The sequence below is a fragment of the Peromyscus californicus genome, unplaced genomic scaffold (genome assembly GCF_007827085.1).
Source record: "Peromyscus californicus insignis strain IS unplaced genomic scaffold, ASM782708v3 Scaffold_8__1_contigs__length_139910024, whole genome shotgun sequence".
NCBI lineage: Eukaryota > Metazoa > Chordata > Mammalia > Rodentia > Cricetidae > Peromyscus > Peromyscus californicus.
Genome location: NW_026294606.1, coordinates 28,925,638 through 28,952,408, shown reverse-complemented (window position 1 = coordinate 28,952,408; position 26,771 = coordinate 28,925,638). Strand labels below are relative to the sequence as shown.

Here is a 26,771-nt window from a genome sequence, read left to right as displayed (position 1 = left end):
GACTGTGGTTTATCCTGTGACCGCTAGCACTGTCTACTGATTGACTCATGATTTAGTTTTGTAGTAACAGCTGTGAGGGCGACATCAGCACCTACTTGGCAACACAGACTGGTCTTTACAGTTGGAGTTTGCTACCCCTTCAGAGCCAGAGACGCATTTGGTTAGAAACAGCCATGCTCATTCTGCAACCTTAGGCTGGTTACTTCTAGTTTTCTGTCTGTGAAATGGATGGTAACCAAGGTGGTGAAAATCAAGCTGTGATGTGTCTTAGACCTTACTTAGCTCAGAGCCTGGACAGAGATCATCAAGAGCTGTCCTCACAGAGATGTGAGCACCACTTGCTGCTTGCTGCTCTAGAGCTATTCATGCAGGGAATGTTCGGCTAACTGTCCCTGGAGATGAGCAGGAAGTGGAGCCTGGGCGTCACCTGCAGTTAGAGGTGCTTTCAGAAAGGAAATGAGCCTGTCCCCATCTCTCCTTCCTTTTCGTGGGGGAGCTGTCAGATGCATCCAGGCAGAGGAGCTAGAAACAAGCCCAGTACTGCCTTCCCTGTAGGCCCGCTGGTATGCTGCACCCACCTGCTTCTGGATAGCTGGGATCGATGCAGCCAGGCATGCATTCAGACTCTACCAGCCTTAAGTCATTGGAAGTGCATGCCTTCCAGTATGTGTCTTCAGTCCTTGGTGACTAGTGAACTGAGGCGAGGGGGACGCTAAGAGACCAGATTCAAGCAAGCTGTGGTACCAACGTGCTGGTCACAGTGCAGCGTCTCGTTCCCTTTTCTGCAATAGTTGCTTCGTTCATTCATTCTCATTGACTTTCCTCCTGGCTGGGTCAATTTCTAGGTCTGTGTCTCATCGCCTGGACTCATCTGGTTGTTTCCCGATTAACAGTGTTATGAAATTCATTCAGTCTTTTGTATTTCTGAGACTCAGGAGTTGGGTTGAAAGGCTTGATGTGACAGACTCCTGTTGACCTTTCAGCATGAGGTGGCACTGCTGCCAGACCAGAGGCAGATGATTTTACTGGCGGGTGCAGTCTGTTGTGAAGGGTTGTGTTTCCCTTGAGTGACACCCGGGCACCGACCAGGCAGAAATCTCGTCCGTCTCCCCCCCCCCCCCCCCCCCCCCCCCCGAACATGTGTCTCCAGTGGCTGTTGAGATACGATGGTTTTCTGTTTGTTCTTTCTAGATTTAGTAGGGAAATTAAGTTTCTCTCAACTACTGAGGTCCTCTCCGATTCTTCCTAAGCACGTAGGGCTACTTTTAAACCAGTTTTCAAAGTTCCTAAGAAGTTGATTGGTGAATAAGGATTTAAATTTCTCCGTGTGCCCACTGTGGACTTACACTGTAGTGGGTGTGGGTCTGCTGTTTGTTGTCCTTGAACATTGAGCTGTGGGAACCTTTCTGGGGGTCTTTGATTCTTCTGACACCACCTGTCAGTTAAGGTGGTGCGTTCCTGTGCAGCTGGTGAAGGCAGCATCTGCCTGCTCACCACTGAGCACTTAAGTGTGTAGATACATTTGATCTTAGGCTCGTTAGATTTTTTTTTCAACTAGACACAAGTTAGGGTCCTCTGGACCAGAGGAAATTTTATTCGAGGCCATGGCACTGTGGGAAAATCTGTGGAGGCATTTTCTTGAGTGATGATTAATGTGGAAGGGCCCAGCCCAGCTTACAGTAAGCAGTGGCATCTCTGGGCTGGTGGTCCTGGGCTTTTATAAAGAAACCGGCTGAATAAGGCATAAGGCACGAGCTGGTGAGCATCATTCCTCATGATGTCTGTTTGAGTTCCTATCCTGACTGACTGTATAGTGATCTCTAAACTCTTAAGATAAAACAAGCCCTTCTTTCCTCCAAGCTGCTTTTGGTAATAGCATTGATCACAGCAACAGAAACCAAGTAAGACAATCCTCGCCCTAACCCTGAGAATGGAACTTCCGTTTTCCAGTAAAACAAGGCTGGCAAAGCTCTGAGAAATGCGGAGAGCCGAGCTGTTAAGTTCGTGTTGGGGGGTGGGGAGAGACTGGGACTGAAAGAGTTCAGCCAAAAGCTCCCAGCTCCCTGAGGTGCTGATCATAGTTCACTGCAACCGTCTGCCTGCCCCACCCTCTATCTCTTGTTTAGTACCAAGGATAGCGCAAAATCCTCTTAAGGTGGCACCACCTTCTGGCTTGACCTGCGGGCCCCTCTTGTAGGTTAGAACTCTGCCTCTTGTCTTTCTTCCCCTGTGAATGCTCTAGCCAGAAGGGTCTTGTCATTTCCTTTCCCTTTCCCCGTTCCCTTTACCCTTTCTCCTCCCCTGTCCTCCCCTGCCCTCCTCTCCCCTCCACAAAGAGCAGCCACTACTCTGTGCACAAGATGGAGCCAGCCCCCTGTGTGACACATTGTCTTCAAGCCCACCCCAGGCTTCTCCTCCCAGCTGTCCAGCAGTCCAGGACAGCTTGCATGTCACCCGTGCCCCAGCATGCCTTTCTTCTTCCTCTGTCTCTCCACTGTTAACATCTTAGTTTTCCCAAGCACTCGGGGTTCCGGCATCTCTGGGGATTGTTTTGTCTGGCTCCCCATGCAGAAGTGTTCCCGTTCCTGGTGAGCCTGCCGAAGTGCAAATTCCACGTACACAGATCTCTTGGAGTACAGTACACTGCGTATGTGGGCCTTGACCTGGCTTTGCTGCAGGCCTCTCAGTCTACACAGGTGTGGATTATTAGGATGTTCTTCCTCAGCCCAGGTTTCTGAAGAGCCAGCTCTCACAGTTAACTCGTTATATGAGACAATATACATTGACAAAAAACAATTGACATTTATCATGGATTTGTTCCCAGCAGGTCAGAGTTAGAATTTGGGATTTTTCCAATACCCAAAGCCTGCAAACCGTGAAGGCTTTAGTGAGTCATTTTGGTGGGCCAAGTGGCATGATCTTTGGTACCTGGTAGCCGTGTGTGTGTGTGTGTGTGTGTGTGTGTGTGTGTGTGTGTGTGTGTCTGTGTGTGTGTGTGTGTGTGTGTGTTCTGTGCTGCATCTTCTGATACAGCAAGTGGATGAAATACCAAAGTGACTCTTGGCCTAGAAGCGTGGTTCTAAGACTGCCAGGTCAGGGAGCCATTGTGCCTCACAGGTAAGTTCCAGCCGACTGGCAGTTTACGAGAGGCTTAGTTCTATCCACTCCAGGGATGTGGCCAGGAGCCCTAAATTGCCCCAAACTTGGGGTTGGCCAGAACTCGAGACTACTTGCCTTAGAAGTGTACAGAGCTGTTACAATAGGTGACATAAAGTCTCCCTGTGGCTGTCAGATAAGACTGTAGTGAGATCTAGTAGAGCTAAGGTTAGGCTCTAGCAGATCTAGCTGCCGTTTGATAAGGGGTGTGTGTGTGTGTGTGTGTGTGTGTGTGTGTGTGTGTGTGTGTGTGTGTGTGTGTCTAAGGTACACGTGAGCTTATTCATCAGTCACTGGAGCTCTAGACCTGTCTGTGTCTCTGCAAAGTTGCTTCAGGATAAGAGGGAAGAGCTGTTCCACAGAGTGACCGTAGGATTTAGAATGGCTCTCCGGGTCAAATGGTGGTTTATGGGAGTTGGCACATCGGTTGTAGAGGCTCAGTGAAAGAGGTTGTAGAGGTGAAAGCTCGGGGTTGGACTCTGACTCGAAGTGAAACACCCTTGTTTGTATTAGCAGTTTTTCACCTGTTTAAGACCTGAGTGCTTTGTGGGATCTGCTTTCAAAAAGAAGAAGGGGGAGGGCAGACTTTCAACATAGAGGTGGAATTGTAACTGTCTCAGCCCCACGGTACAGAACTATTAGTACATATCGTGAAGGGTCCATGAGCACCAGCCTTGCTATGCAGAATGCTCCACTTTGGGTTTTTGGTTTCTTTGTTTGTTTGTTTGTTTTTCGAGACAGGGTTTCACTGTGTAGTTTTGGTGCCTGTCCTGGATCTTGTTCTGTAGACCAGACTGGCCTCGAACTCACAGAGATCCACCTGCCTCTGCCTCCTGAGTGCTGGGATTAAGGGCGGGCGCCGCCACCGCCCGGCCTCCACTTTGGTTCTTTTAAGAAAGGCCATCATTAAGAATGACTTAATAGCACTTAGAGGTCTGTACCTGCAGTTAGACGGGTAATTCTTGGTGTACAAAGGAGCCAGGTTTCTTTAATTTCCTTTTTTTTGTTTTGTTTTTGTTTTTTCAAGACAGGGTTTCTCTGTGTAACAGCTTAGCTGTCCTGGAACTAGCTCTGTAGACAAGGTTGGCCTCAAACTCACAGAGATCCGCCTGCCTCTACCTCCCAAGTGCTCCACCACTGCCCGGCAGGCCTGGTTTTTGAACGTTGCTTTTATCATGGTCATGCAGTGTCTGATGTCCAGACGTGGTTCTTAGGTTTGTTTTCTGTTTGTTGCTAAGGAGGGCAGCTTAGACCTGGCTGTATGCTCAACCTCCGGCAGTCAAGGAGACTTGATTTAATTTCTGGTACATTAAACTACTGAGATTTGACCTACACTGTTCATGTGCTGTAGGGGCGGTCTTAGTTCGGGGTTCCTTTGCTGTGAAGAGACACCATGACCACGGTAACTCTTATAAAGGAAAACTTCTAATTGGGGTGCCTTACAGTTCCAGAGGTTCATTATCATGATGGAGCATGGCTGTGTGCAGGCAGACATGGTGCTGGAGAAGGAGCTGAGAATTCTACATCTTTTGATCCACAGGCAGCAGGAAATAAACAGAGACACTAGGTGTGGCTTGAGCATATATGAGACCTCAAAGCCCACCCCCACAGTGATATACTTCCTCCAACAAGACCACACCTCCATAGGCCACTCCCTATGATCTTACTATGGGGACTGATTACATTCAAACTACCACAGGGGCTCTTACTATCTTAGCAAGCGTGCTGCCTTCTCGGTCCCAGGACAGGTGTGAAAAACACTTTAGCATGTAGCAGAGAGCCCATCTCCTTAGTCATTCTTCCATGTTGTCTCCTCCTCCATATGCAGTAGTGGTTAACATAAGCGCAACCATACTGAGTGCCAAGCCCCCGGCTGTTTGCCTTAAGCACATCTGGCCCCCAAGCATTTTAGTAAAGGGCGTTTACTAAATGTAAACATTGTACCAATGTTGCCTAGTTACACAGAGAACAATCCAGAGTCTGGAACCCTGTCAGAGTCAGGCAGATGTAAACTCAGGCAATGCCTAGCTCTCCTGCTCCCCAACCTCATCACACATATTTTTCTTATTACCCACCTTTGTCTTGTTTTCTAATTCAAGCATATGCCATAGTTTTCCATGTCTTTGTGTCTATTAGGATTGAAGGCTCTCAACTTAGAAAAAAATGGACTTCGAAATTAGACTTGCCAGGTTGGAATGCTGGCCCTTCTACTGACTACTCCTTTGTCAAAGGCCTTAACCTTCCTGTATCTGACTTCCTCCTCTGTAGAAAGGGAAAGACAGGTAAGGTTTGTCACCGAGGGTTTTGCAGGAATTCAATGAGTTAATACATAAAGAACCCAAAGCGGTGATTGCCAAATAAGTGCTCAGAAATGGTAATCGGCTGTGTCGAATGTCAGGTACCTGCCGTGTCCTTTGTTCATTCCAGGCGCTCCTGGACCGACTGATCAGACTTGTGCACATTTGCCCCATTGTTTTTTGCTCACTGTGAGGTCTGTCTGTTGAAGCTGGCATCCCTAGTAAGCTTTCTGAAATAGTTCCAATTCTGTGAGGTTTGCAGTGAAACATGTGACTTCTGTGGTCTGTGGACAAATCTGTCCTTTGATTACAGCAGCGGGGATTTTAATCCGAGGGGAGCTCCTGTTTGTGAGCTGTGTGTGTTTCCTTGTTTTTTTTTTTTTTTCCTCCCCGGGACTGGTTACTGCTCATCACTCTCTGCTTGCTACTGACTTTAGCAGACCGCCTGTGCCCAAGTGTGTTGTTTGATGTGGGCTTTTTCATTCAACTTCTTCAGCCTTGAAACTGGTTACCCTTGCTTTACAGATGGGGAAATGGCGGTGCTTTCCCCTAGCAGACCCCAGGTTGGTCCCTGGAACTCTATACTACACATTTTCAAGTCTTGGTCGGAGGTGGCTACTTTCCTGCGGCCATTTACATAAATGAACATCTTTACCGTGAGCTTCGGCATTAGATAATTATGTTTACATTACAGATTACATTTACAGGACGTTTCTGGCAATCTCAGGTGTTAGTCATGGAGTCACCACCCTTGGTGTATAGCACTTGCATGGTTGAGCCAATGGTTTGACTTTTGTGGGCACACTGTTATAAGATCAAGCTTATGTTTTCAGCTGTTGAATTGTGATTTGAGTGTTGCATTCCACATGTATATGCTTAAAGTTATCACTACTGCTTGCCGACCATGCCCTCCTCACTCATAGTGACCCTGGTGGTATAACAGCCACCACAGTGTTACCATTTGGGTGGTAACTCTCTGACTAGGAGTTTAGTACCGGTAAGAACAATATAGACGGTAATTAGAGATCATTTCTTTCATGCAGGAAAGGCTTAGAGATGTAGCACAATCAAAATGTCAGTGTAGAGTGTGGTACTGAGAACAAATTATTTGTTCATAAAGTGCTTTTTCTAGCTGTGTATATTTGGTTCATTTGGTGACACCTAGGTTAGCCCTCTAGGAGAGCCTCTAGGGCCTGAAAGACAACAAAGCAGAGACTGTGGCAGGCTGTGGATAGAGCGGTGGTCGTGTATATATAGCCAGGCTGGAGAAGATACAGCTTTGGCCAGGTTGCACTCTGCTTCTGTTAGATCATGTGAGCAATATGTGATGCCTGCCTTTCTGTGGAGGTAGGGAAAACAGCACTTAAAATGATCACCATTTAGAAGCTTAGCATGCGTCAGGCATGGTGGCAGAGACCTGTGTAACTCTAACACTTGGGACACTGAGGCCAGGGGATTGAGAGTTCCAGGCAAGCCTGGGCTTCTTAGAAAGTTGCCACACCTCCTGATACATCATATGATGTCTGAGGATCTGTTTCCATAGCAAAGCTGTCACTCTGTCAACTGTATGAAGGTATGTTACCTTTGTGAGGTTACTCTTTAATGGAGTGAGTTAGAGATTTGCTTGTTGGTACCCCTAGAAACTATCCTCACCCTAGTACTGTTTTAACCTATGTCTTTAATGCTGCTGGGTACAAGCCAATTTGTTCTGTACAGTTTTACTCAGTATACCTGAAATTCCTTGGTTACAAGGGTCTGATTCTGGCCAGGTTGTAAAGATCCATGACCAATAAAAACCAGCTTCTAACATAAAGTATGCATTCTCTATTAAGTCACAGTTGCCCATCCACGTACATGCGTAGCCCTGATCATGAGTGGTTTTTTGTTTTGTTTTGTTTTGTTGTTTTGTTTTTCGAGACAGGGTTTCTCTGTGTAGCTTTGCGCCTTTTCTGGGACTCACTTGGTAGCCCAGGCTGGCCTCGAACTCACAGAGATCCGCCTGGCTCTGCCTCCCGAGTGCTGGGATTAAAGGCGTGAGCCACCACTGCCCTGCTGATCATGAGTTTAAAGAGATTCCCAACTCCACTCTCTAGAATCCAGAAACAAGATAGCTGTCAAGAGTATTGCTTCCCCTTTGGAAATCAATATGGCGCTTTCTTAGAAAATTGGGAATCCATCTCCCCCAAGATCCAGCTATACCACTCTTGGGCATATACCCAAGGAATGCTCAACCACACCATAAGAGCACTTGTTCAGCTATGTTCATATCAGCATTGTTTGTAATAGCCAGAACATGGAAACAACCTAGATGCCCTTCAACTGAAGAATGGATAAACAAAATGTGGTACATATACACAATGGAATACTACTCAGCAGAGAAAAACAATGACATCATGAGGTTTGCAGACAAATGGATGGATCTAGAAAAAATCATCCTGAGTGAGGTAACCCAGACTCAGAAAGACAAACATGGTATGTACTCACTCGTAGCAGGATACTAGACATGAAACAAGGATGACTTGTCTGCTACTCACATCACCAGGGAGGCTACCTGGAAAACAGGACCCCAAGAAAGACACAGGGATCGCCCAATGACAGAGAAATGGAATGAGATCTACATGAACAGCCTGGACATGAGTGGGGGTAATGAAAGGCGAGGGTCGAGGGAAAGAGAGCTCGGGGGAGCGGGAGATCCCAGCTGGATCAACAACAGAGAGGGAGAACAAGGAATAGGAGACCATGGTAAATGAAGACCACATGAGAATAGGAAGAAGCAAAGTGCTAGAGAGGCCCACAGAAATCCACAAAGATACCCACACAACAGACTGCCGGCAATGGTCGAGAGACAGCCCGAACTGACCTACTCTGGTGATGGGATGGCCAAACACCCTAACTGATGTGCTAGAAACCTCATCCAACTACTGAGAGATCTGGATGCAGAGATCCATGACAAGGCCCTGGGTGGATCTCTGGGAGTCCAACTGGCGAGAATGAGGAGGGTTTATATGAGCGAGAATTGTTGAGACCAAGGTTGGATAAAGCACAGGGACAAATAGCCAAATGAATGGAAACACATGAACTATGAACCAATGACTGAGGGGTCCCCACTGGATCAGGCCCTCCGAATGGGTGAGACAGTTGATTGGCTTGATCTGTTTGGGAGGCATCCAGGCAGTGGGACCAGATCTTGTGCTCATTGCATGAGTTGGCTGTTTGAAACCTGGGGCCTATGCAGGATTGTTTGGCTCGGCCTGGGAGGAGGGGACTAGACCTACCTGGACTGAGTCTACCAGGTTGACCTCAGTCTGTGGCTGTGGAGAAGGCTTTGCCCTGGAGTAGATGGGAATGGGGGGGGGGGGGGTTGGGGGGAAGGTGAGGGGGATGGGAGGGGGGAGAACAAGGGAATCCGTGGCTGATAAGTAGAACTGAATTGTATTGCAAAATAAATTAAAATTAAAAAAAAAAGAAAATGCTTATTCCAAATTAAAAAAAAAAAAAAGTATTGCTTCCCTTTTCTTGAGTTACTGTGGATGCCTTTGTGGGCACTGACTTTAGTTTTCTAATAGTTCGTGTGGACAAAACAGAACTCTCCAGAATGCAAACTAAGAGGTCCTCCATCTGGCATACAGCCGGAATGAAGGTTTTAGCTCTGAAAGACTCAAGGAAATTCTGCTGGTTTTTTTGTTTGTTTGTTTGAGCTTACTGTCTGGTTTGAGGCTATGAAATGGGCTTTAAGTCTGTGAATAAGGTATCAGCAGGTGACAACTGACTCCTCCAGCTTTTATTTTCTAGAAGAAAGTCATCCTTGCTTGCACTTAGAACCCTTAGTAGTATTCTGGGAAACAGTGTTCTTTACAGCTGCCCTGTGAAATAACTACACTTGATTTAACAAGGAAACAAATTGAACTCAAACCTCTACCTTTGGGGCAGCTTGTTTAATAAATGTAAAGGCCTGCTGTGGATAACAGTGTGAGCTACGTCTGTGATGATAGAGAAAATATCATGATAGCTCTTTAATTTGTTCCTCTTTAGTTTGAAACTCCAAAGCTGTTTCCTCATAAATAGCTTAAAGAGATGGTGTTTATTCTCGAGCTTGTATAGGAAAGGTCTCATCAGTTGACCTGAAAACCTGGCAGTTCCTTCCTGGCTGCTCTTCAGCATGTCTTTTTGCAGGTAGACCATCTCCTGCCCCACTTCCTGGTTAAAAGAGAAAAGCAATACATGATTTCTTGTTCCCTGGAGCAGAAATGAGGTCCTTTCATGCTCAAACAGAGGAATTCTCAGAGGCCTCACCAGCTAACCAGGAGGCTTCCTTGGCGTTTGCATTCTGTCTCACCCTTCTCTACGCTAGCCCCACTTTGATGCACTTGGTTCCTGTTGCAAGATGGTGTTTCCCGTGAGGCTGAGTGATGTCAAGTTTCTCCAAGTAAGCCATTGTTTTCCACAAACGTATCAAAAGCAATCAAGAAAATAAACCACTTTTCTCAGATTTTTGTAGATCTGTAAAGCAGGTATTCAGGGCAGAAACTGACCTTAGTGCTTTCTGTCTCTTGTGGAATTCCATACAGTTGCTAAGGCACAAGCAGGGACAGCTTGCTTGTGTATTCCTGAAAAGAAAAGACAGGGTCTAGTGAAAAGATTTGAAAATGACAGTGGCTAAGGAGATACCATTGTGGATTTTTTTTTTTTTTTATTCTCAAATTGAAATATACTGAAACCCAAACCAATGTAATCTGGACCCAAATGCTATTAGTACAAAGCATAGAATATCAAAGCTGAGCTAGAAGATCTTGCTTGGCAGCCCAGAGGAAGAGAATCTCCTGAGAAGGACCAGCAGTGGGCCACTGAGTGTGAGTCTCAGCAGCAATCTGAAGCACAAAGCTTCTGGACACCTTCCTAATGGAAGAGTTAGTTAGCTGAGAGCTGATGGGATCCAGGTAAAATAGACACCTCCACACAAGCACTGGGAATGTTTACCACTGATAGATGAATACTGAAAACCGGATCATCAAAGGATATTTGAGAGAGAGAAAGAAGAGAAAAAGAGGAAACCAGAGCCAGAAAGATGTGAGATACAAAGGATGACTGGTAAGCCAAGAAACAGGCGGCAGCAATGTTTGAACAGCTAACATTAATGTTGATGAAATAAAATTTAAGTGAAAAGTTTTATAGCATCAGGAAGAATCACAAGAATAATCTTTTATTTGGATAGGAGGAAGTACATTTAGATGTAATAACAGACAAGCATTATCTTAGTTACTTTCCTGTTGCTTGCTGATGAAAGGGTGTATTGTGGCTAAGTCTCAGGATGCAGTCCATTGTGGCGGGAATATCAAGGTAGTGGGAACTGGAAGCAACTGTTCACATCGAACCCATAATTAGGAAACAGAACAGTGAATGCTTGTACTCAGTTCACTTTCTCTTTTTCATACAGTTGAGGATCCTACCCCAGGGAATGGTGCCACCCACAGTGGGCAGATCTCCCCACCTCAGTGAAGCTAATCAAGATAATCAGCCACAGGCCCACTTCCTAGATGATTCTCAATCTCACCTTGACAATTGAGATTGTCACAAGCATATTAGAAGATTTAAGGGCAACCACTTAAAAGCGTGCAAATTGTAAAAGGGAGAAAGAAATATACAAGAGTAAATAGAATGAGATCATCAAAATAAATGCAGATAACTTAATCACAATAACTAATGCCAGAGTATCAGATACATGAAATAGAATTTTAAAGGCGAGAAGACAAAAGGTGCTCATTGTTTAGTGGATGTGAGCACATTTCTCCATGAAGATGAGGTTATTTTAACCTTGCAGCCTCTGGCTGCATTGCTTCAAAATACAGAAAACCAAGTTGACAGAAGTTCAGTTCTATAGTTGGTGGGAAATGTTCGAAGACTTCTTAAGTATTTAGAAGATTGCTCAGTGAGAAATTACAAAATTAGACAGTTGGCATAACTACAGTCTGAGCAGGGGGATGTAGAGAGCTCTACCTTGAGTAAGTAGATTTTCAAGAAATTCTCCTCCTCCCCTCCCCTCCCCTCCCCTCCCCTCCCCTCCCCTCCCCTCCCCTCCTCTCCTTCTCTCTTCTCTCCTTTTTTTTTCTTTCTTTTTTCTCTTTCTTAGATGGGGTCTCACTCTAGCCCTGGCTGACCTCGAACTCACAGAGAAACACCCACCTCTTCCTCCTAAGTGCTGGAATTAAAGGTGTGTGGCACCATGCCTGACAAGTACGTTCTTAATTTGTCCTTGTACTAGCCACAAAGCAGCAGACACCAAGAAAGACGGAATTCCTACTACGTTCTCTGATTGTTAGTTCCTAGATTGGAACTGAATGTTTAATTAAGCGTTCTGGAAATTTGAACTCATTATCTGTGAGCTGTTGAGGAACTCACAAGGGAATTAAGAGAACACCTAGAACTGAGTCACTGTTAGCCTTGTGTTTGAATTACAAATTAGAGGAAGAGCATCGGGAAAGTCAAAGAAAAAAAGGGTTCCAAAAATAAGAACAGGAAATAGTAATGGAAAATGAAAGCATGGATCCAGTTGAGAAGATATAAACAAAAACTTGCCCCTTTAAAAAAGAAGTGGAGGGCGAGAGGGTTGGGCTACACATTGGGAAAGAGAAGGAGTTCATGTCTGTCTCCATCAAAGTGAACATGGCAGTTCACGGACACGACCTCCGTGCCTGCACACCCACACGCCACACGCCTCCAGACCCACAGAGTTCACTGGTGTCTTCTCCTCATTCCAAAGAGCGAATCACCCAGATTTCACCATTTCTCTTCCATTTTCAGACTAATAACAAAATTTGTATCACAAATAGAACAGTAAGTGTACTCACACCCACACAGTCATCTCATGCTAACAGTCACATACGTTGTCGTTTTGTATCTCATCTGTGATCTCACAGCTTTTCTGGGTGGTTTAGTTTGTTGTTTGGCGTGTGTTTTAAAGCAAAATCTGTTAGTTCTTCAGATGGTTTTTAGCTTGCAGTGGAGCTGTGTTTTGACTAACCTATTTATTTGTAACTTGAAAATACCCTAACGTGGAGCAGCTGCCACCCCGGGTACCACCCACTGAGTTCTGCGAAGGTGGAGAGCCACCTTCCTGCTTGCTTCCTCCGTGGTCACCTTGCTGGCTGGAGGCAGTCACTCACCACCACGACAGAACAAAGTCTGATGACGTCAGCTGAAGGCTGGTTGTCCCAGATCCACACGTTCAAAGAGAACAAGAAGAGAGACGCAATAGGGGCTACAGAGAAGGAATGAGTGGCAGCGGAGAACCAAGAGAGTGGCGTCCACCAAACCAAGTGACTTCAAGAGGGACAGTCAGAAATCCCAGGCCACATTAGAACCGGGAGGGCAGGACTTTGGGTATATGGAGGAGTAAGTTGGGAAATCCTTTGTACTGGGTTTTGGGGGACAATATGAAACAGCATTGCTGAAATCAGCCATTACAGGGCTCTGTCAAGTCGGATAGACGATGATAGATTAAGGAATATGTATTCGTTAAAAACTGGCTGTACTTGGGAAAGAACGGTGGAAATGAGCAGTAACTGACCGGAAGAGCATGCAGAAGTACAAGGGGAGATCTGGGAATGGAGTCTGCCCGAGTGAGTACACAGAGCGAACCTTTGAGCCCAGTAGGGTCAGCCTCGTGAGGCTGATGCTAGAGAAGGCGCTTGCTTCCCTGCCAGTGTCTGAAACGTCTGTGCAGAAGTTGTGGAAATTTTGACTTCCTCCAGTGTGGTCGGTCATTCTGCCTCCTCAGTGGCCTCGTTTGCCATTGGTCGTCAATGTGCATGCCGTGTCCGCTTGGGTTTTGTGGACTGTACAACAGCCTTGCTGCATTTCACACAGGAGTGAGTTTTAGTTATTCCTCTGGTGGATGTGTTCATTCCTGTTAGCAGAAGATTGGCTTTTTAAACAACAAACTAACAGCTTATAATTGATGAGAACATTTTTAATTAAACCCAATGGGTGAGATCTACAAATGTTTCTTCTGTGAAGAGCCTATCTTGTGCCTGGTATATTCTGTACTTGGTTTAGTTTGGGTGTGCTTAGGGATTTGTATTATATTCTTTGCTGTTTTTTTTAATTGCTATAAATTACAAAATGTAAAATACTTGGCTAAAGCACCTTAGAGGAGATTGACTGGGGCTCACGGTTTAACAGAACACAGTCAGTCAGGACAAGGAGGCAGAGTGGGGAGCTACTTACTGCTGTGGCAGAGGGAACCTGCTCATAGCTCTGCAGTTCAGGAAGTAGGGCTTGGGTGTAAGCCTTAAAGCTGACTCCCTCAGCCACCAGCTGGTCCAAACACATGAGCCTGTCCATGACTTTTATGTCCAAGTCATTACAGGGCTGGATGTTTTGCTGATGAAACATGAGGTTTAAAAGTGAGTATTTTAGCAAGAGTTTAACAAATTTAAGACAAATTCAGATAAACTGTAGTTTCTAACTTTTCAGTGGTCTTATGAAAATAGAACTAAACAGAAAATTCCCAGCCTCAGAATTCCTGTTTGTCTATTTTTAGCACCCCCACAGTTCATCTTTGTGTCTACCCATTTAATAAAGCCAGGCTGTACGGCACAGTACCAGTCATTCAGTTTCACAACAGGAATTTCTTTATATGACTTCTCCAAGCTTCCCATTTAGCAGGTTTGGTTTGTGTGGCCTGTGAGAAACAGCAAATGCATTATTCTGTTCTGAGGCGTCTGAAGAGGAATGCAGTCGTGAGATGAGTTTGCATAGTTGTTCTTACCGTTGTGGTGCTGTGTGAAGTTCTGTTTCACCCCATGTGTACAATACACACATACAGATTTGATTCAGTTTGGCCTCTGTCGAGTATGTGAGCAGCAAACACGTTCATTTGGTCCATTCTGCATGTATTCAGAACAAAAACCCCTGGAAAAGTAGCTTATTAGCAACTTCTTTTCAGCAACATTGACTTTAAAATCTTTTAAAATTCATTTTGATGTGGGTAAACCTCTTAAGAAAAAGTGACTAGGGCTGGCAGGATAGCTCAGTGGGTAAACTCATTTGCTGCCGACTGTGACAGACAGCTTGAGTTTGAGTTTGGGTTTTAAAATTGGTAGATAATAATAAAACAAGTGTCAGAACGTTAGCAAGAAAGATCTACTTAATCTCTTTATTCATAGAGAATTCTTGATCTTTTTGAGGTGGAGAGAACTACAATGTATAGTGTCCTCATGTCCTCTCTTGCGTGTTCTGAGTATCATTTTATTGCTGTCCATCTAGTGCTTGCATGGCAGGGGAGAAGTATGATTAGACAGCACTGTGATGAGCAGTGCTAATAACTTGAGCTATAAACTTTCTCCCTTGTCTTTGTTGTGAAAGCTACCTTAATATTCAACACTTTGGAAAAGACGGCTAGTAAACTCCTGCCTTAATTCTGCCCACCTGCTTTAAGAATAGACTGGGTGGATACCACTAGTACAGAATCCTGTTATCAGGAAGTAACAGATGAGGTGCGTTGTGGTGCTTGTAAGAGCCTGGGTCGAGATGGTTGAGTGGGAACAGACAGGGGATGCAGTCACCTGCAGCACAGCCATGTAGAGTTCTTCTCTCACCTGCTTGCTCACCTGCTCGCTCACTGTCCTGCTCTCTGGCCTGTCTGAACCTGTGCGCATGTGGGTGTCTCCAGTTACTCCTTAGATTCCTTAGCTGAGTCCCCCTAACAAAGAAGGCTGCTTTAAAGCCTTTCATGCTCCCAGTAAGATTGCAGCGCTCGGTAAAATATGCAACTCAGGCAGCCTCCACAGTCAAAGATGTTCCCTCACACCCTGGTAAGCCTTACACTGGGTGAGATTAAATGGTATTCATGCTTACTGGTGGTTTGTTTTCTTTTATGAATTGCTTAGATTAGAACTTGTCCCACACTCAGTTTGTAGCGTTGGCCTTATTGATGTGGAAGATAAAATCACATAGTATGAATTTTCTTCTTATGCACAGCATCTCTGTCTGATTTTGTGGTGGCTCTTTTTTGTGTGTGTGCACACATGTTTAGTGTCGGCATTGGGATCGGTAGGCTCTGCTTCTCCAGCACTTAGGCCTTCGGAACTGTTATGCTGGCTTCCTCACGGGAAGCCCTGTTGCGCAGCTGTGGGCTGCTGTGCACCCAACGGCCGTTTTAGCTTCTGTTGGCCAGAAGCTCTTCTTCTGCCAAGAACCATGTAGGTGATCTTCTGTTGTGCAGTGGGCTATGTGAGATACAGTTGAAAACACATAGATCTTAGATGTCCAGAATCTTAACAGATGTAGGCGCCTGTGTAACTCGCCTCTGCTAGACACAGGGACCATTTCCACCCATGAAACTAACTCGCTTGTGTCCCTTTCATTGCCTCTGCCACACACCAGCTTTGTCCATCTTCTTGGTTCATATCAATTCTGTCATGTAGCATTTCACTGCTGAACAAACAAGTTTTAGTCTCAGTCTTGTCATGAGTCAGTAGTAGTCCTGTGCTCTTAACAAACACCCACAATCAATCAACTTAGTGGGAAGAAAGATTGGTTTTGGTTAAGGGTTTCAGAGATTCAAGCCCATGTTGCTTGACTCCATTGCCTTTGAGCCTGTAGTGGAGGCAGGCGGTGGAGGTAGGAGCAGGTAACGGAGGTCACCTCATCGCGTCCTGGAAGCAGAGATTAGAACAGGCTGGGGTTCTCAATGTCCCCTTCAAGGACATACTCTCAATGACTTCACTTACTCCTACCAGCTAGAGTTTACCTTGTACAGTTGCTACTACTACCTCCCACTAGCAGGCGACTAAGCCTGTAAAACATGTTTAGTGGCATAATTGTTAAGCCCCTTTACACATTTCTTTATAAAGACAGAACTAACTGTCTTGTTTAACACTTTGCTAGAAAAGACAGTGCATTTCATTGACATTTCTCAGAGAGGGTCTGGTGGTGTCATACTGTGTTTGTATCAGGGTTCTTGTCCCCCACCCTCCTTCAGACATTGAAACATAATCCCCATGGCAGTAGTGTTAGTCAGTATTGGAGGTCATGAGGGCTCTACCAGGTGACTTGTGACTTCATAAAAGGCCCCAGAGTTTGCCAGTACCTTCTACTCTGAGATCACACAAACATTCCCATCTGGGAGGATTGCTCCCCATTGGACACTTCAGTCTGCTTGCACCTTGACTGTGAGCAGTAAAGTTCTATTGTTCATAAATAGTGTAAGCAGCCCCAAACAGGCAAACGCAGGTTGGTATTGAGCTGTGGTTTACATCTGTTCTCCCCACCCTGTGCTTGTGAGACTTTAAAATTTTGATGAAGAATCTATTTTCTTCTTCCTTTCATGACTATGCTTTTTGTGACTCAAGAGACCTTCATCTCTTCCCACACCACAAGGATGGTTTCTAGTGTTTGGTCTAAATGCTTCATGTTTTAGATTTTATTACTGGCCTACAATGTATTTTTGACTAACTTGATAACGAGGTTTGCGGCTCCATTTTATTTTTTTAGCAAATGGATATATCCAATATTCTGGTATCTTTTCATTTTGTGGTTACAGGGTCTCATGTAGCCCAGGCTGGCCTTGGAGGAACAAAACATGTAACTGAAGATAAACTTATTACTCTCTTGCCTCTTTCTCCTGGGTTCTGGGATTACAGGGCAGCTTTATGTGGTGGCTGAGGATCAGATCCAGGGCTCCGTGCATGCTAGCAAGCACTCTACCAACTAAGCTCTGTTCCAGGTCTCCCAGTCCCATTTATCAAGAAAGTTTGATCAAGTGGGTTATGAAGGCCTTTATAATCAGCAGAATCAGTGTGAGTCTGCGTGGATGGGTGTCTTTCTAGATATTCCCTTACATTTCACTGACCGTGGCTGTTATCCCCACACTCCCTTGGCAGGATAACTGTTATTACCCAGCCACCTGTCTATCTGATATTTATATATATATATCTTTGCTCCAAATCCCCCAGGTGGTGCGATCCTCGGACCCGCCTGGCCAGTTTGGAATGCATGGCTGACTCAGATGGAAAGAGTGGGGGGAGCCTCTGGGGCTCCGTGGGAAGTGCCACACTGAAGACCCGGGCAGCTGGCCCTAGTAGCATCCTGCCTTTATGTGACAAAGTGGCACACCTAAGCAGAACTGCGTGTGTGTGGGGGGGGGGGGGGGTGAGGGCTCAGTCCGCAGTGCCCTTGCCTGGGTTGCCGATGGTTTAGGTAAGCTGCAAACTGTGGTGTTTCCTAGCTGCTTCTCTGCAGCTTCATAGCCATTGTATTAGTCAGGATTCTCTACAGTTACAGAACTTACGGAATGAAGCTCTCTCGCTCATGCTTTCTCTCTCTCTCTCTCTCTCTCTCTCTCTCTCTCTCTCTGTAGATAGAAAGATTAGACTTATAGATAGAGATATAGATATAAAAAGATATAGATATAAATTTCATATATATGTGGAATTTATTGGAATGAATTACAGGCTGCAGTCCAAATAATCCAACAATGGCTAGCTGTAGCTTTGAGTGGAAAGCCCAAGAATCTAGTAGTTGCTCAGTCCCATGAGGCTGGATGTCTCAGCCGGTCTTCTGTATACACTGGAATCCAATGCCAGTGAAGGAATGGATGTGCTCACAAGCCACAGGCAAGCAGGCAAAGAATAAAACGTTCCTTCTTCCATGTCCTTACATAGGCATTCAGCAGATATAGCCCAGATTGAAGGTGTGTCTTCCCACCTCAAGGTCTGGATTAAAGGCCTGTGTCTTCCAGCCTCAAGATCCAGATCACAGGTGTGGCCTCTATTTCTGGATTGCAGTTCGTTCCACATATAGTCAAGTTTATAACCAAGAATAGCCAGGACAGCCATCGAATACAAATAGAACATGGCTCTTCTGCTCTTAGACGGAAGTCAAGGATCCTCACAGTTCTCTCTTGTGAACCTTCTTGCATTTGAGCTAGTCTCTACAGCTAGACCATCTTTTGTTCTGTTGCTTAGAAAACCACCGATGGCAGTGTAAAGTCACACTTCTTTCAGCTTGTAGAGTTGTTGGGGTCACTCATGGATGTCCCAGGTCAGGACCAAGCTGCTCTGGGCCTCAGTGCTGCAGAGACTGGCAGAACGGCCAAGTGGCTCCACTTCTGCCCTACTACACAGAACTGACCGTGGACACCTGGAAATGCCCTCCATTTACAACTAGCGTTTAGTCACCCCCGAGGAAGGATGGTGCCACCTGGCTAGTCCGGTGGACAGCCGGAGAAGGGGACTGGCCAGACAGCCCCTCCAAAAAAGGGACGAGCGCCCATAATCTGAACCAAAGCATTTATCGTAAGCGGTGCAGAAGCACTGTTGGGGGCAGTCAGCGTGGTCCTCAGTGACACAGTGCCTCCCAGAGCCAGTGTGCATGCTTGGGGCTGTATCTCTTGGGTGAAGGCCAGGTGTTAGCTCATCTCCCTCTCAGAGGTGTGATGGCTTTCATCTTAGGGTTGAGACTAGAGCCTCAGCTGCTCACAGAGATGTTATCAGAAGACCTTGCAGCCTTCGTGATGCAGTGAGAATCTCTCCAAAGTGAAATTCCATTGATAATTGGATCAGCTCTGGAGGGATCATTGACATAGCTGTGCATTAGCTTCCTGTGGGCTCTCACCCTGCATGAGCCCTGGATGTTCATGTTCACAGAGTGGCAGGATCTTCCTCCTGTACTCCTTTTGAAATGACCTTGTCCCTGGAAGATACTCTGTCAACCTCGACATGCTGGCCAGGGTTTTATGACAAAACACTTTGTATTTCCTCATCCAGGCCACAACAGGGTCCTTGCTAACACTAAAGCAGCCAAAAATAAATGTCAGCTGAGTGAATGAATCCTGTTTCCCTGCTACTTGAGATCTTTATGCAGCCCATTAGACACAATTAAGAGGCATGTTTTTTGGGTGGATTCTAATTTTCATTTGGGTTTTTCCAGTCTGAAGAAATTCCTCAATATTTCTTGTACAGAAGATCCCCATTAACAGACTCTGCCTTTATCTGGAAATTTGTAGCACAGTCTCATGTTCACAACAAGAAGTACAGACAGTTGTTTTGAGGAGAGAGTAGAGATGTTCCATACAGGGCTTGGAAAGGGACCTGCAGCCTCCTTCCTCCTTTATCAACAGACTACAGCAAAGCGGTACATTGTTGAAAGTCATAGATGTGCATTCAGACAGCCCATAGCTGAGGGCCAGCATTCTGCTGGCAGTATACTAGCAAGGCAACCTATTGTGGTATCAGATAGAGTGGTTTCTGAAGTTCTATACTAGTTCATCCCCCCCCCCCCCCCATTCCCACCCTCTTCCCAGACGCTGACATGCGCTGGCCTCTCCCCCACTAATATCTGTAGCTCTGCTCATTATAGAACTTCATATTTCTGGATTCATAAATGTATACAGTAAGTATAAACTCGTGTGCAATTGTCTTATTACGTCTATAGCACACAGAAGTGTAGTACGTTTCAGTCAATATGCCCACAACGACACCCCTAAACAACAAAACATGGCAGGGAAAGTGACATCACCAGTAACAGACAGAGGACCCGATTAGGGTTTAAATAGAAGATGTGTTGTCCCCCTCTGAAAAGACTTGACGATTTAAAGCCAGTACCTTGAATGTGCTGTACCACTTGGTTCTGCTGTCCGTTATTCCTGATGAGAAGGCAGTTGGGAGCATGCATTACTGGAATTCTCTCCTCTGGAGTCATTTCTTTGCCTTTGTTTGCAGAATTATAGCTTGGATGTGTCTGGAGTCATCCCACTTGTAATTTGTTGCATTTTCTGGTTGCATGTGCTACTCATAAAGAAACTTGACTGGGGAGATAGGCAGCTCAGTAAACAAGGCACTTGCTACATAAGGGTGAGGTCTTGAGTTTGAACCTGCAGAACTCACATATATCTCGAGGTGGGACAGCCTCCGGGCTTGTGAGCCAGTGACAGTGTTTTGAAAGGTTGTCTCTTGTGATTCTTGGACCCTGAGTTAAGTTTTCACTAGGAAACCTCTGTGGGTCTCTACAAATCCTTAAGGGCTCAGTCATTTTTTCCCCCCACTGGTTCATTGTGTCTGCTGACCAAGGTGTCTTCTGACTTAGCCTTTTGCTCTTTTATTCAAGGGTACTTTTGCTGGGGGTTCCCCACACTGTGCAGCTAGCCAAATGTGGTCTAGGGGGTCTTACAGATTGACTCTCCTGGGACAAAGACGTCTGAACCACTACTCAGGTGTAACCTCTGATCTTTGCAGCTCATTCCACTTGACCTTTCACTCCTTCCCATCAGGGAATTTACACCTTCGCTTTATTTATTCAGAGACTTCAAAACAAAACAGCTTTGCTACTTTAGAGGGGTGATGTCTACTGTGCCCTTTGCTCTTTAGGCATTTTCAGATCCGGATCCTGAGATGGCAGCTCTTTGCTTCAGGGTTATGCAAGTGTATGACCTGTGTGGCTCCACAGAGAGGGTATCTTTCAAACTTAGCCTGCCCAGCACCATACACATGTCACCCATGCACCTTTATTTTGCTGGTTTTCAGTGTCCTTCCTCTGTAATGAGCCACAGCCACAGTCACTCGCTGACTGTGTTTTCAGGGGTCCTGGGACACACTGTTACTCAGGAATTTTCCCCGGGGTTTGAAGGGGTTAATGAGTTGGTTTGGTCTTCATGCTTCTGTGATGGGTCCTGTCTGCCACCTACCTAGATCTCTGTTTTTACTTTCAACCCAGGTTTGTCCGCTGTCTGCTCTCTGAGTTCTACCACCTAAAGCATGACCTCATCCCTCCCCTCTGCTTTCTTTTGGGGTTTCCTTATAGTGTCTTCAGGTAGTTGTGTTTAAATTCTTCCTCATTTCAGCTGTAGAACACTCTATTTTTGTACTATAGATGCTCAGCTTCTGATGGGATTACCTCTCGATAAACCGGTTAGAATTTGAAAATGTCAAAAAATGTGGTTCACATGGTACCCAAGGAGCACTCCGCAGCTCCTCACCCCATAGAGAGTCAGCTGTTTCCCCCAGTGACTGCCGCTGCAGCTGTGCAGTGCAGCAGGGTCCAGCTGTGTTCCCAGTAGCCTAGAAGGTCAGGATTCCAAGTTTGAAGTACAGTTTCTACAGACTCTACATTGCTTTCATGCCAGGATAAAGCCGGAAAGTGTGTCAGACCGTTACATCAAAACGATCTTTTTCTTGTTCTTCACAGTAAAGACAGCTTTTTTTCAGTGGCTGATGTGTTGTCTTCATCTTGTGCATCTTACGGGTTACCAAAGTTCTTCTTCTATAAGCAGGGGTTTTAATATGCTATTCTCTCCACTCGGCATTGTTTGTGGCTTCATGCTGGTCCAAGGAACCTCTCATGCTCCTGGGCAAACCTGCTTCCACGGGGATGGTGTGGACAGTGATCTGACGTGCCAGAGTTCTGCTGTCCCGGCTTTGCAACTGGCAGTGGCATTTTGCTTGCCTTGGGCTGGTTTTTCTCAAAGTGCAGTAGTAACGGTTGCATCCCTTTGGTTGCATCCCTCCTGAGCCTTTCTGCCATGTGTTCCATTCTGTCTTCTGCAGTCCTGAGCACCTTGGTACACATCGCTGGACCTGGGGACCCCAGACTGTGGTTCAAAAGAGATGCTTGGGTAGTCAGCTGCTCCTTGGCAATTAATTTCATTGCTTTGCGAGTCATCAGCGGGGGTCTGGAATATTACAGAAGGTTGGAGTTCACTTGTCTCAATATTTTGACTTTTAGATTAAGTTTTAGAAGAAAATCCTAACTCAGTGAACTTCAGTTGACTTACTGTATAGACAAATAGGGGCATAGGGTTGGAATTTCATGTTTAAATTTTCATTTCATGTGTGAGTCTGGGTAACAGTTGTAAAGACAGTGATTTGGGTGGGATTTTCATGCCTTCTTCCTTCACTGAGTCATGGCTTTAATAATCTTAGAGCTCTTCTGTGGGCCTGCCTGCATGTTAGCTCCTTCCACAGAGAATTATTTTGTATGAGATTCTTGGCGTTGACCTTGTATCACTGGAGCTGTGCCTTTATACATACCATGAGAAAGGCACGTCCTAAGAGATTGTGGAAATAGTTATCTGGGGTGTAGACACTCAGAAAGAGTCTGAAGTTTGAATGAAGAAAGGGGAGTTTTTGTGCTCATCTGTGACAGTTTTCTCCCTCACCACTGTGAAAGGACTTGGGAAGTAATTTTAGGTTTACTGTTCCAACACTGTTGAATGTAAGTGACGCCTGTTTGCAGATTAATTAATGTTGGCTGCTCAGATACATGGTCAACCCACAACAGTTTGCTGTGTCAAAGGAGACAATGTCCACCAGTGGGGGCAGGACCACACTCAGGCCCCCAGTTGTGTGGTTTCTATTTGGTACCTTGTGCAGTCTGTAAAGAGTCTCCTGTATCTCCACCTCTCCAGCTCCAGGGCTTATTGTTCCTCATCACTATGTTGTGTCAACTTACATGCTGAACCCTTCACAGGCCTTAGTTGCAAGTCTGCACCTGAGTGCCTGTTTGCTCCCCACAGTCTGAGGGGCTAGCGACTACACATCATGGGGGACACAAACAATGGGGCTTATATTTTAAGCAGCCTAGTAAATAAAATGGTTATTTAATAGCCCAAGAAGGTGCAAGATTCTCCACTTTTAGCTTTTTTAGATGTCACTGATTTTGATTCTGCCCCCTTGCCTCAGAGAGTTGAGTGGTTGGGAGAGCATGTGGGCCTGAAGAGTTAAACTGGTATTCTTTAGCAATGCCCATAAGGCTTAGTAGCATCTTCTCTTGGGATCTCTGAAGAGTCCAGTCCTGAGCATTTGGGAAGCCCACATGTGTTCCCAGCTAACTGCTGAGGCTGCTTCCTATACTGCGTCTCCTTTGGCAAAGAAGAGGGCAGGGTCCTGGGGGCCCAGAGGAGAAAAGCCAGCATTCAGAATAAAGGAGAGAAAGAAAGCATTCTGTGTCCCCGCATCCTCACCTCAGCTTTAAGTGAGGAAAAGAGGGTGTTCTGGTTGAGTGCACTCTTACTGGGGTAGAAATGGATTTAGGGGAACAAAACCAGCATAAAACATAGTTTCCCCTTAAGACATAATCTCTTTCCCATGAACATTTAAAACTTTCTAACTACAGCTGCCATGAAATTGATTTTTGTGAAATTTTCCAGAAATGCCCCTTTTACATCCATTGAAAGGCTTGCATCTGTGTGCATAACTATTCCCAAACAAAGGAGCATGGCAGTACCCTTGCAGACCTCTCCTCTCTGTGTTACCAGCTCTGCAGACCATTTCACACCTTCCCAACAGCAATTCTTCACTCAGGCGCTCTGTTGGTTGTGAAATCTGCCTCCCATGGAGACTAGTCTTTCTGTTCTTAACCCTCCTGACATAGAAGCAATAAGGAATGTTTAAATTGAGGCTGTTCTACAGCTAAGGGCTTTAATCGTGTCTGCATCTTAAATAAATATGTTGGAGACTTTGTCTTTCTTTTTTTTAAGAATAAAGAATATCTTAAGATAAAGATTGGGTGTTTCCACTTGCACAGCCAGTCAGCCTGCATTCATTTGGAGTATTACAGAACTTGGCATGCACTGGGTCTTTCTTCTAACCTGAAACTTTGAAAGAAACAAACTGATGTTTTGAGAATTGGTGGCTTAGACCTTTGTGGCCTTAATTAAAGAGCTGTTGGCTGATAATGAGCTTCTGCCCACCAGACATGACACAAAAACCACACCTGACCACTGTGGAACAGTCTGGTGGCTTTTACATTAAGTGTGGGTATCATAACAGATCATGGGTATTTCTGCAATAATGTGGGCATTGATGTTAAATATTTTCCTTCATCTGAATTATAAGTCTTCCTTGTACACTTGGAGTGTCAAAGTAATAGAATACATCACAATAACAGATACATACAAAGCCAGGGGTGTGCGTAAATTTAATACACAACATACCAGTCATCACTAGATCAGCATCACCTTCTCTTAAAGCTGTTAGCATAAAAATTAAAACCAAGATTGGAGGGACAGTAGCCTGACTGTCCTCGAGCATTTCATTAAGAGGACTGGCCCTGGTGTCAGTAAGCACTTCAGAGTCACGTTTACCAGACTCCTTTATTCCAGGCAGCTGTGCACCACAGAAAGCCCTTGCTGTTCATAGCATACTGCGTGCTGCATCCACCTAAGGATGGCCAGCGCTGACTGCAGATGGCAGCGCATACTGCCCCAGCTGTGAGGAGTAGATCCAGCTCGGGTGGTGGGGCCGAGGGTCAAAATTAAAAGCCCCTTTGAATCATAAACTACCTCCCTCATGCACAGCTGTGGATATCTTTTTGTTTTTATAGCTACAAGTGTATTTCCAGTTTATACTTAAAATGGAAGATACACTTCTGAAATTAGCAATATTTCTTGTGGTTAAAACACAACTGGTGTTTTAAGACAGGGTTCTTCTGTATAGCCCTGGCTGGCCTTGAAATGGCAACAGTCCTTCTGCATTAGCCTCGATCTTTATAAGGCTGTATCAGTTCTGTTTTAGTTTGTTGTATGTATGGATTTTTTTATAAAAATAATTTAACTGATATTAACATCATAAAAAATTCACATGTTAATGGGGTGCCACATAACATTTTGATTTCTGTATATTCATACATTTTGAGTATAAAATATAAGCAATGTAGTTTGAGCTCATGGCAAGGACATTACCACTCTATCCCCCCCCCCCCCTTTTTTCTTCCCCCTGATTGGGGCAGGAAAGAAAAGATTAACTTTATGGCCTATGGTAGCGGTGATTGTAGTGGTCATGGTCATGGTGATGATAATGAATGTTTCCTTGTTAAACTTATAGCTTTCTCAAGTAATGAGGTTTGTTTTTTAACCTTTCTCTCATACATAGGTGGAAAGGATTGTTGACAAAAGGAAAAACAAGAAAGGAAAGACAGAGTATCTGGTGCGTTGGAAAGGCTATGACAGCGAGGATGATACGTGGGAGCCGGAGCAGCACCTGGTGAACTGTGAGGAATACATCCACGACTTCAACCGGCGCCACAGCGAGAGGCAGAAGGAGGGTAGCCTGGCCCGTGCCAACAGAGCCTCCCCCAGCAACGCCCGGAAGCAGATCTCCAGGTCCACTCACAGCAACCTCCCCAAGACCACCCCCAAAGCACTTGTGGTAGGCAGAGATCATGAGTCCAAAAACAGCCAGCTGTTGGCTACCAGCCAGAAGTTCAGGAAAAACACAGCCCCGTCTCTTGCAAACCGCAAGAACATGGACCTCGCCAAGTCAGGGATCAAGATTCTCGTGCCTAAGAGCCCTGTAAAGGGCAGGACCTCAGTGGACGGCTTTCAGGGGGAGAGCCCTGAGAAGCTGGACCCTGTGGAGCAGGGTCCCGAGGACACCATAGCACCAGAGGTGACTGCAGAGAAGCCCATTGGAGCTTTGCTGGGCCCTGGTGCAGAACGAGCCAGGATGGGGAGCAGGCCCCGAATACATCCACTAGTGCCTCAGGTTTCTGGCCCTGTGACTGCTGCCATGGCCACGGGCTTAGCTGTTAATGGAAAAGGTGAGTGTCTAGGTGGGCTGTGATGAGCTTTGCTCACATGCTGAGCAACGACTCTAGAGGGCATATGTCCTTCTCTAGAAAGGTTCTTCTCACATCCTCCTGGGGGGAGAGGGCCCAGCTATCTCCCAGGCCTTTGGGAGATCTTGACAGCTTCTTTCTTTCCTCCAAGCCTTTGGCATGCATCTTCCTTCAGCACTGGCTTTCCCTTTGCTGCCCACAGCTGGGTCGTCACTTCTCACTGCTCTGTCCAGGGTCTCTCCCTAAACAGTCTATGATTGTTTTGATTTGTTTTTTATAGCAAGCTTCATGAAGCCAGCTGCCTTCCTATGTCTCTCACACACACTTTTGTTAAGAATCTACCTGTGGTTTCTCATGTGGCCCACATAGATTCAGAGACCGTACTCTTGGTTTGCCCATGTGAATCACGAGATGTGCTTCCAGTGAGGGTGTCTTCAGGTTTGCTCTGTTGTGCAGCTGGTCAGCTCCTGGTGCATCTTGTTTGGGAGTCGGAGCTCACCCAGCACAGTGCCAATCTGTTACCATCTCCTTGCTTCCTCTCATCTGTGACCTGCCCATTTCCAAAGATAGCCTTCCAGGGGCTCCTTCTGTGGTGATACTGTGTTAACTATTTGTGCTACATTCTTCCCCTCGCCAATCCACACCTTACTGGCTGCCTGTTTTTCAGGGTTACTCATCCAGACCCCATTGGCCGTTCTGGTCTTTTAAGTCCTGAGCCTGTCTTCTTCTTGCCACAGCTTCCTCAGAATTGACTCTGTATGAGGGACT

The 26,771-nt window shown here is 45.7% G+C and overlaps 1 protein-coding gene across 2 annotated transcripts in view; it reads left to right on the top strand.

The window, feature by feature from the left end:
• The window catches only part of Cdyl (chromodomain Y like), a 153,890-nt gene that overhangs the window by 55,259 nt on the left and 71,860 nt on the right, over positions 1 to 26,771 (top strand). The window contains exon 2 of one of the 2 annotated variants that reach the window (XM_052727854.1): positions 25,319 to 25,985. The exons of the other annotated variant lie outside the window; for it this stretch is intronic. Coding sequence (XP_052583814.1) covers positions 25,319 to 25,985 — 667 coding nt within the window. The remainder of the gene's footprint in view (positions 1 to 25,318; positions 25,986 to 26,771) is intronic. 2 annotated transcript variants of the gene reach the window in all.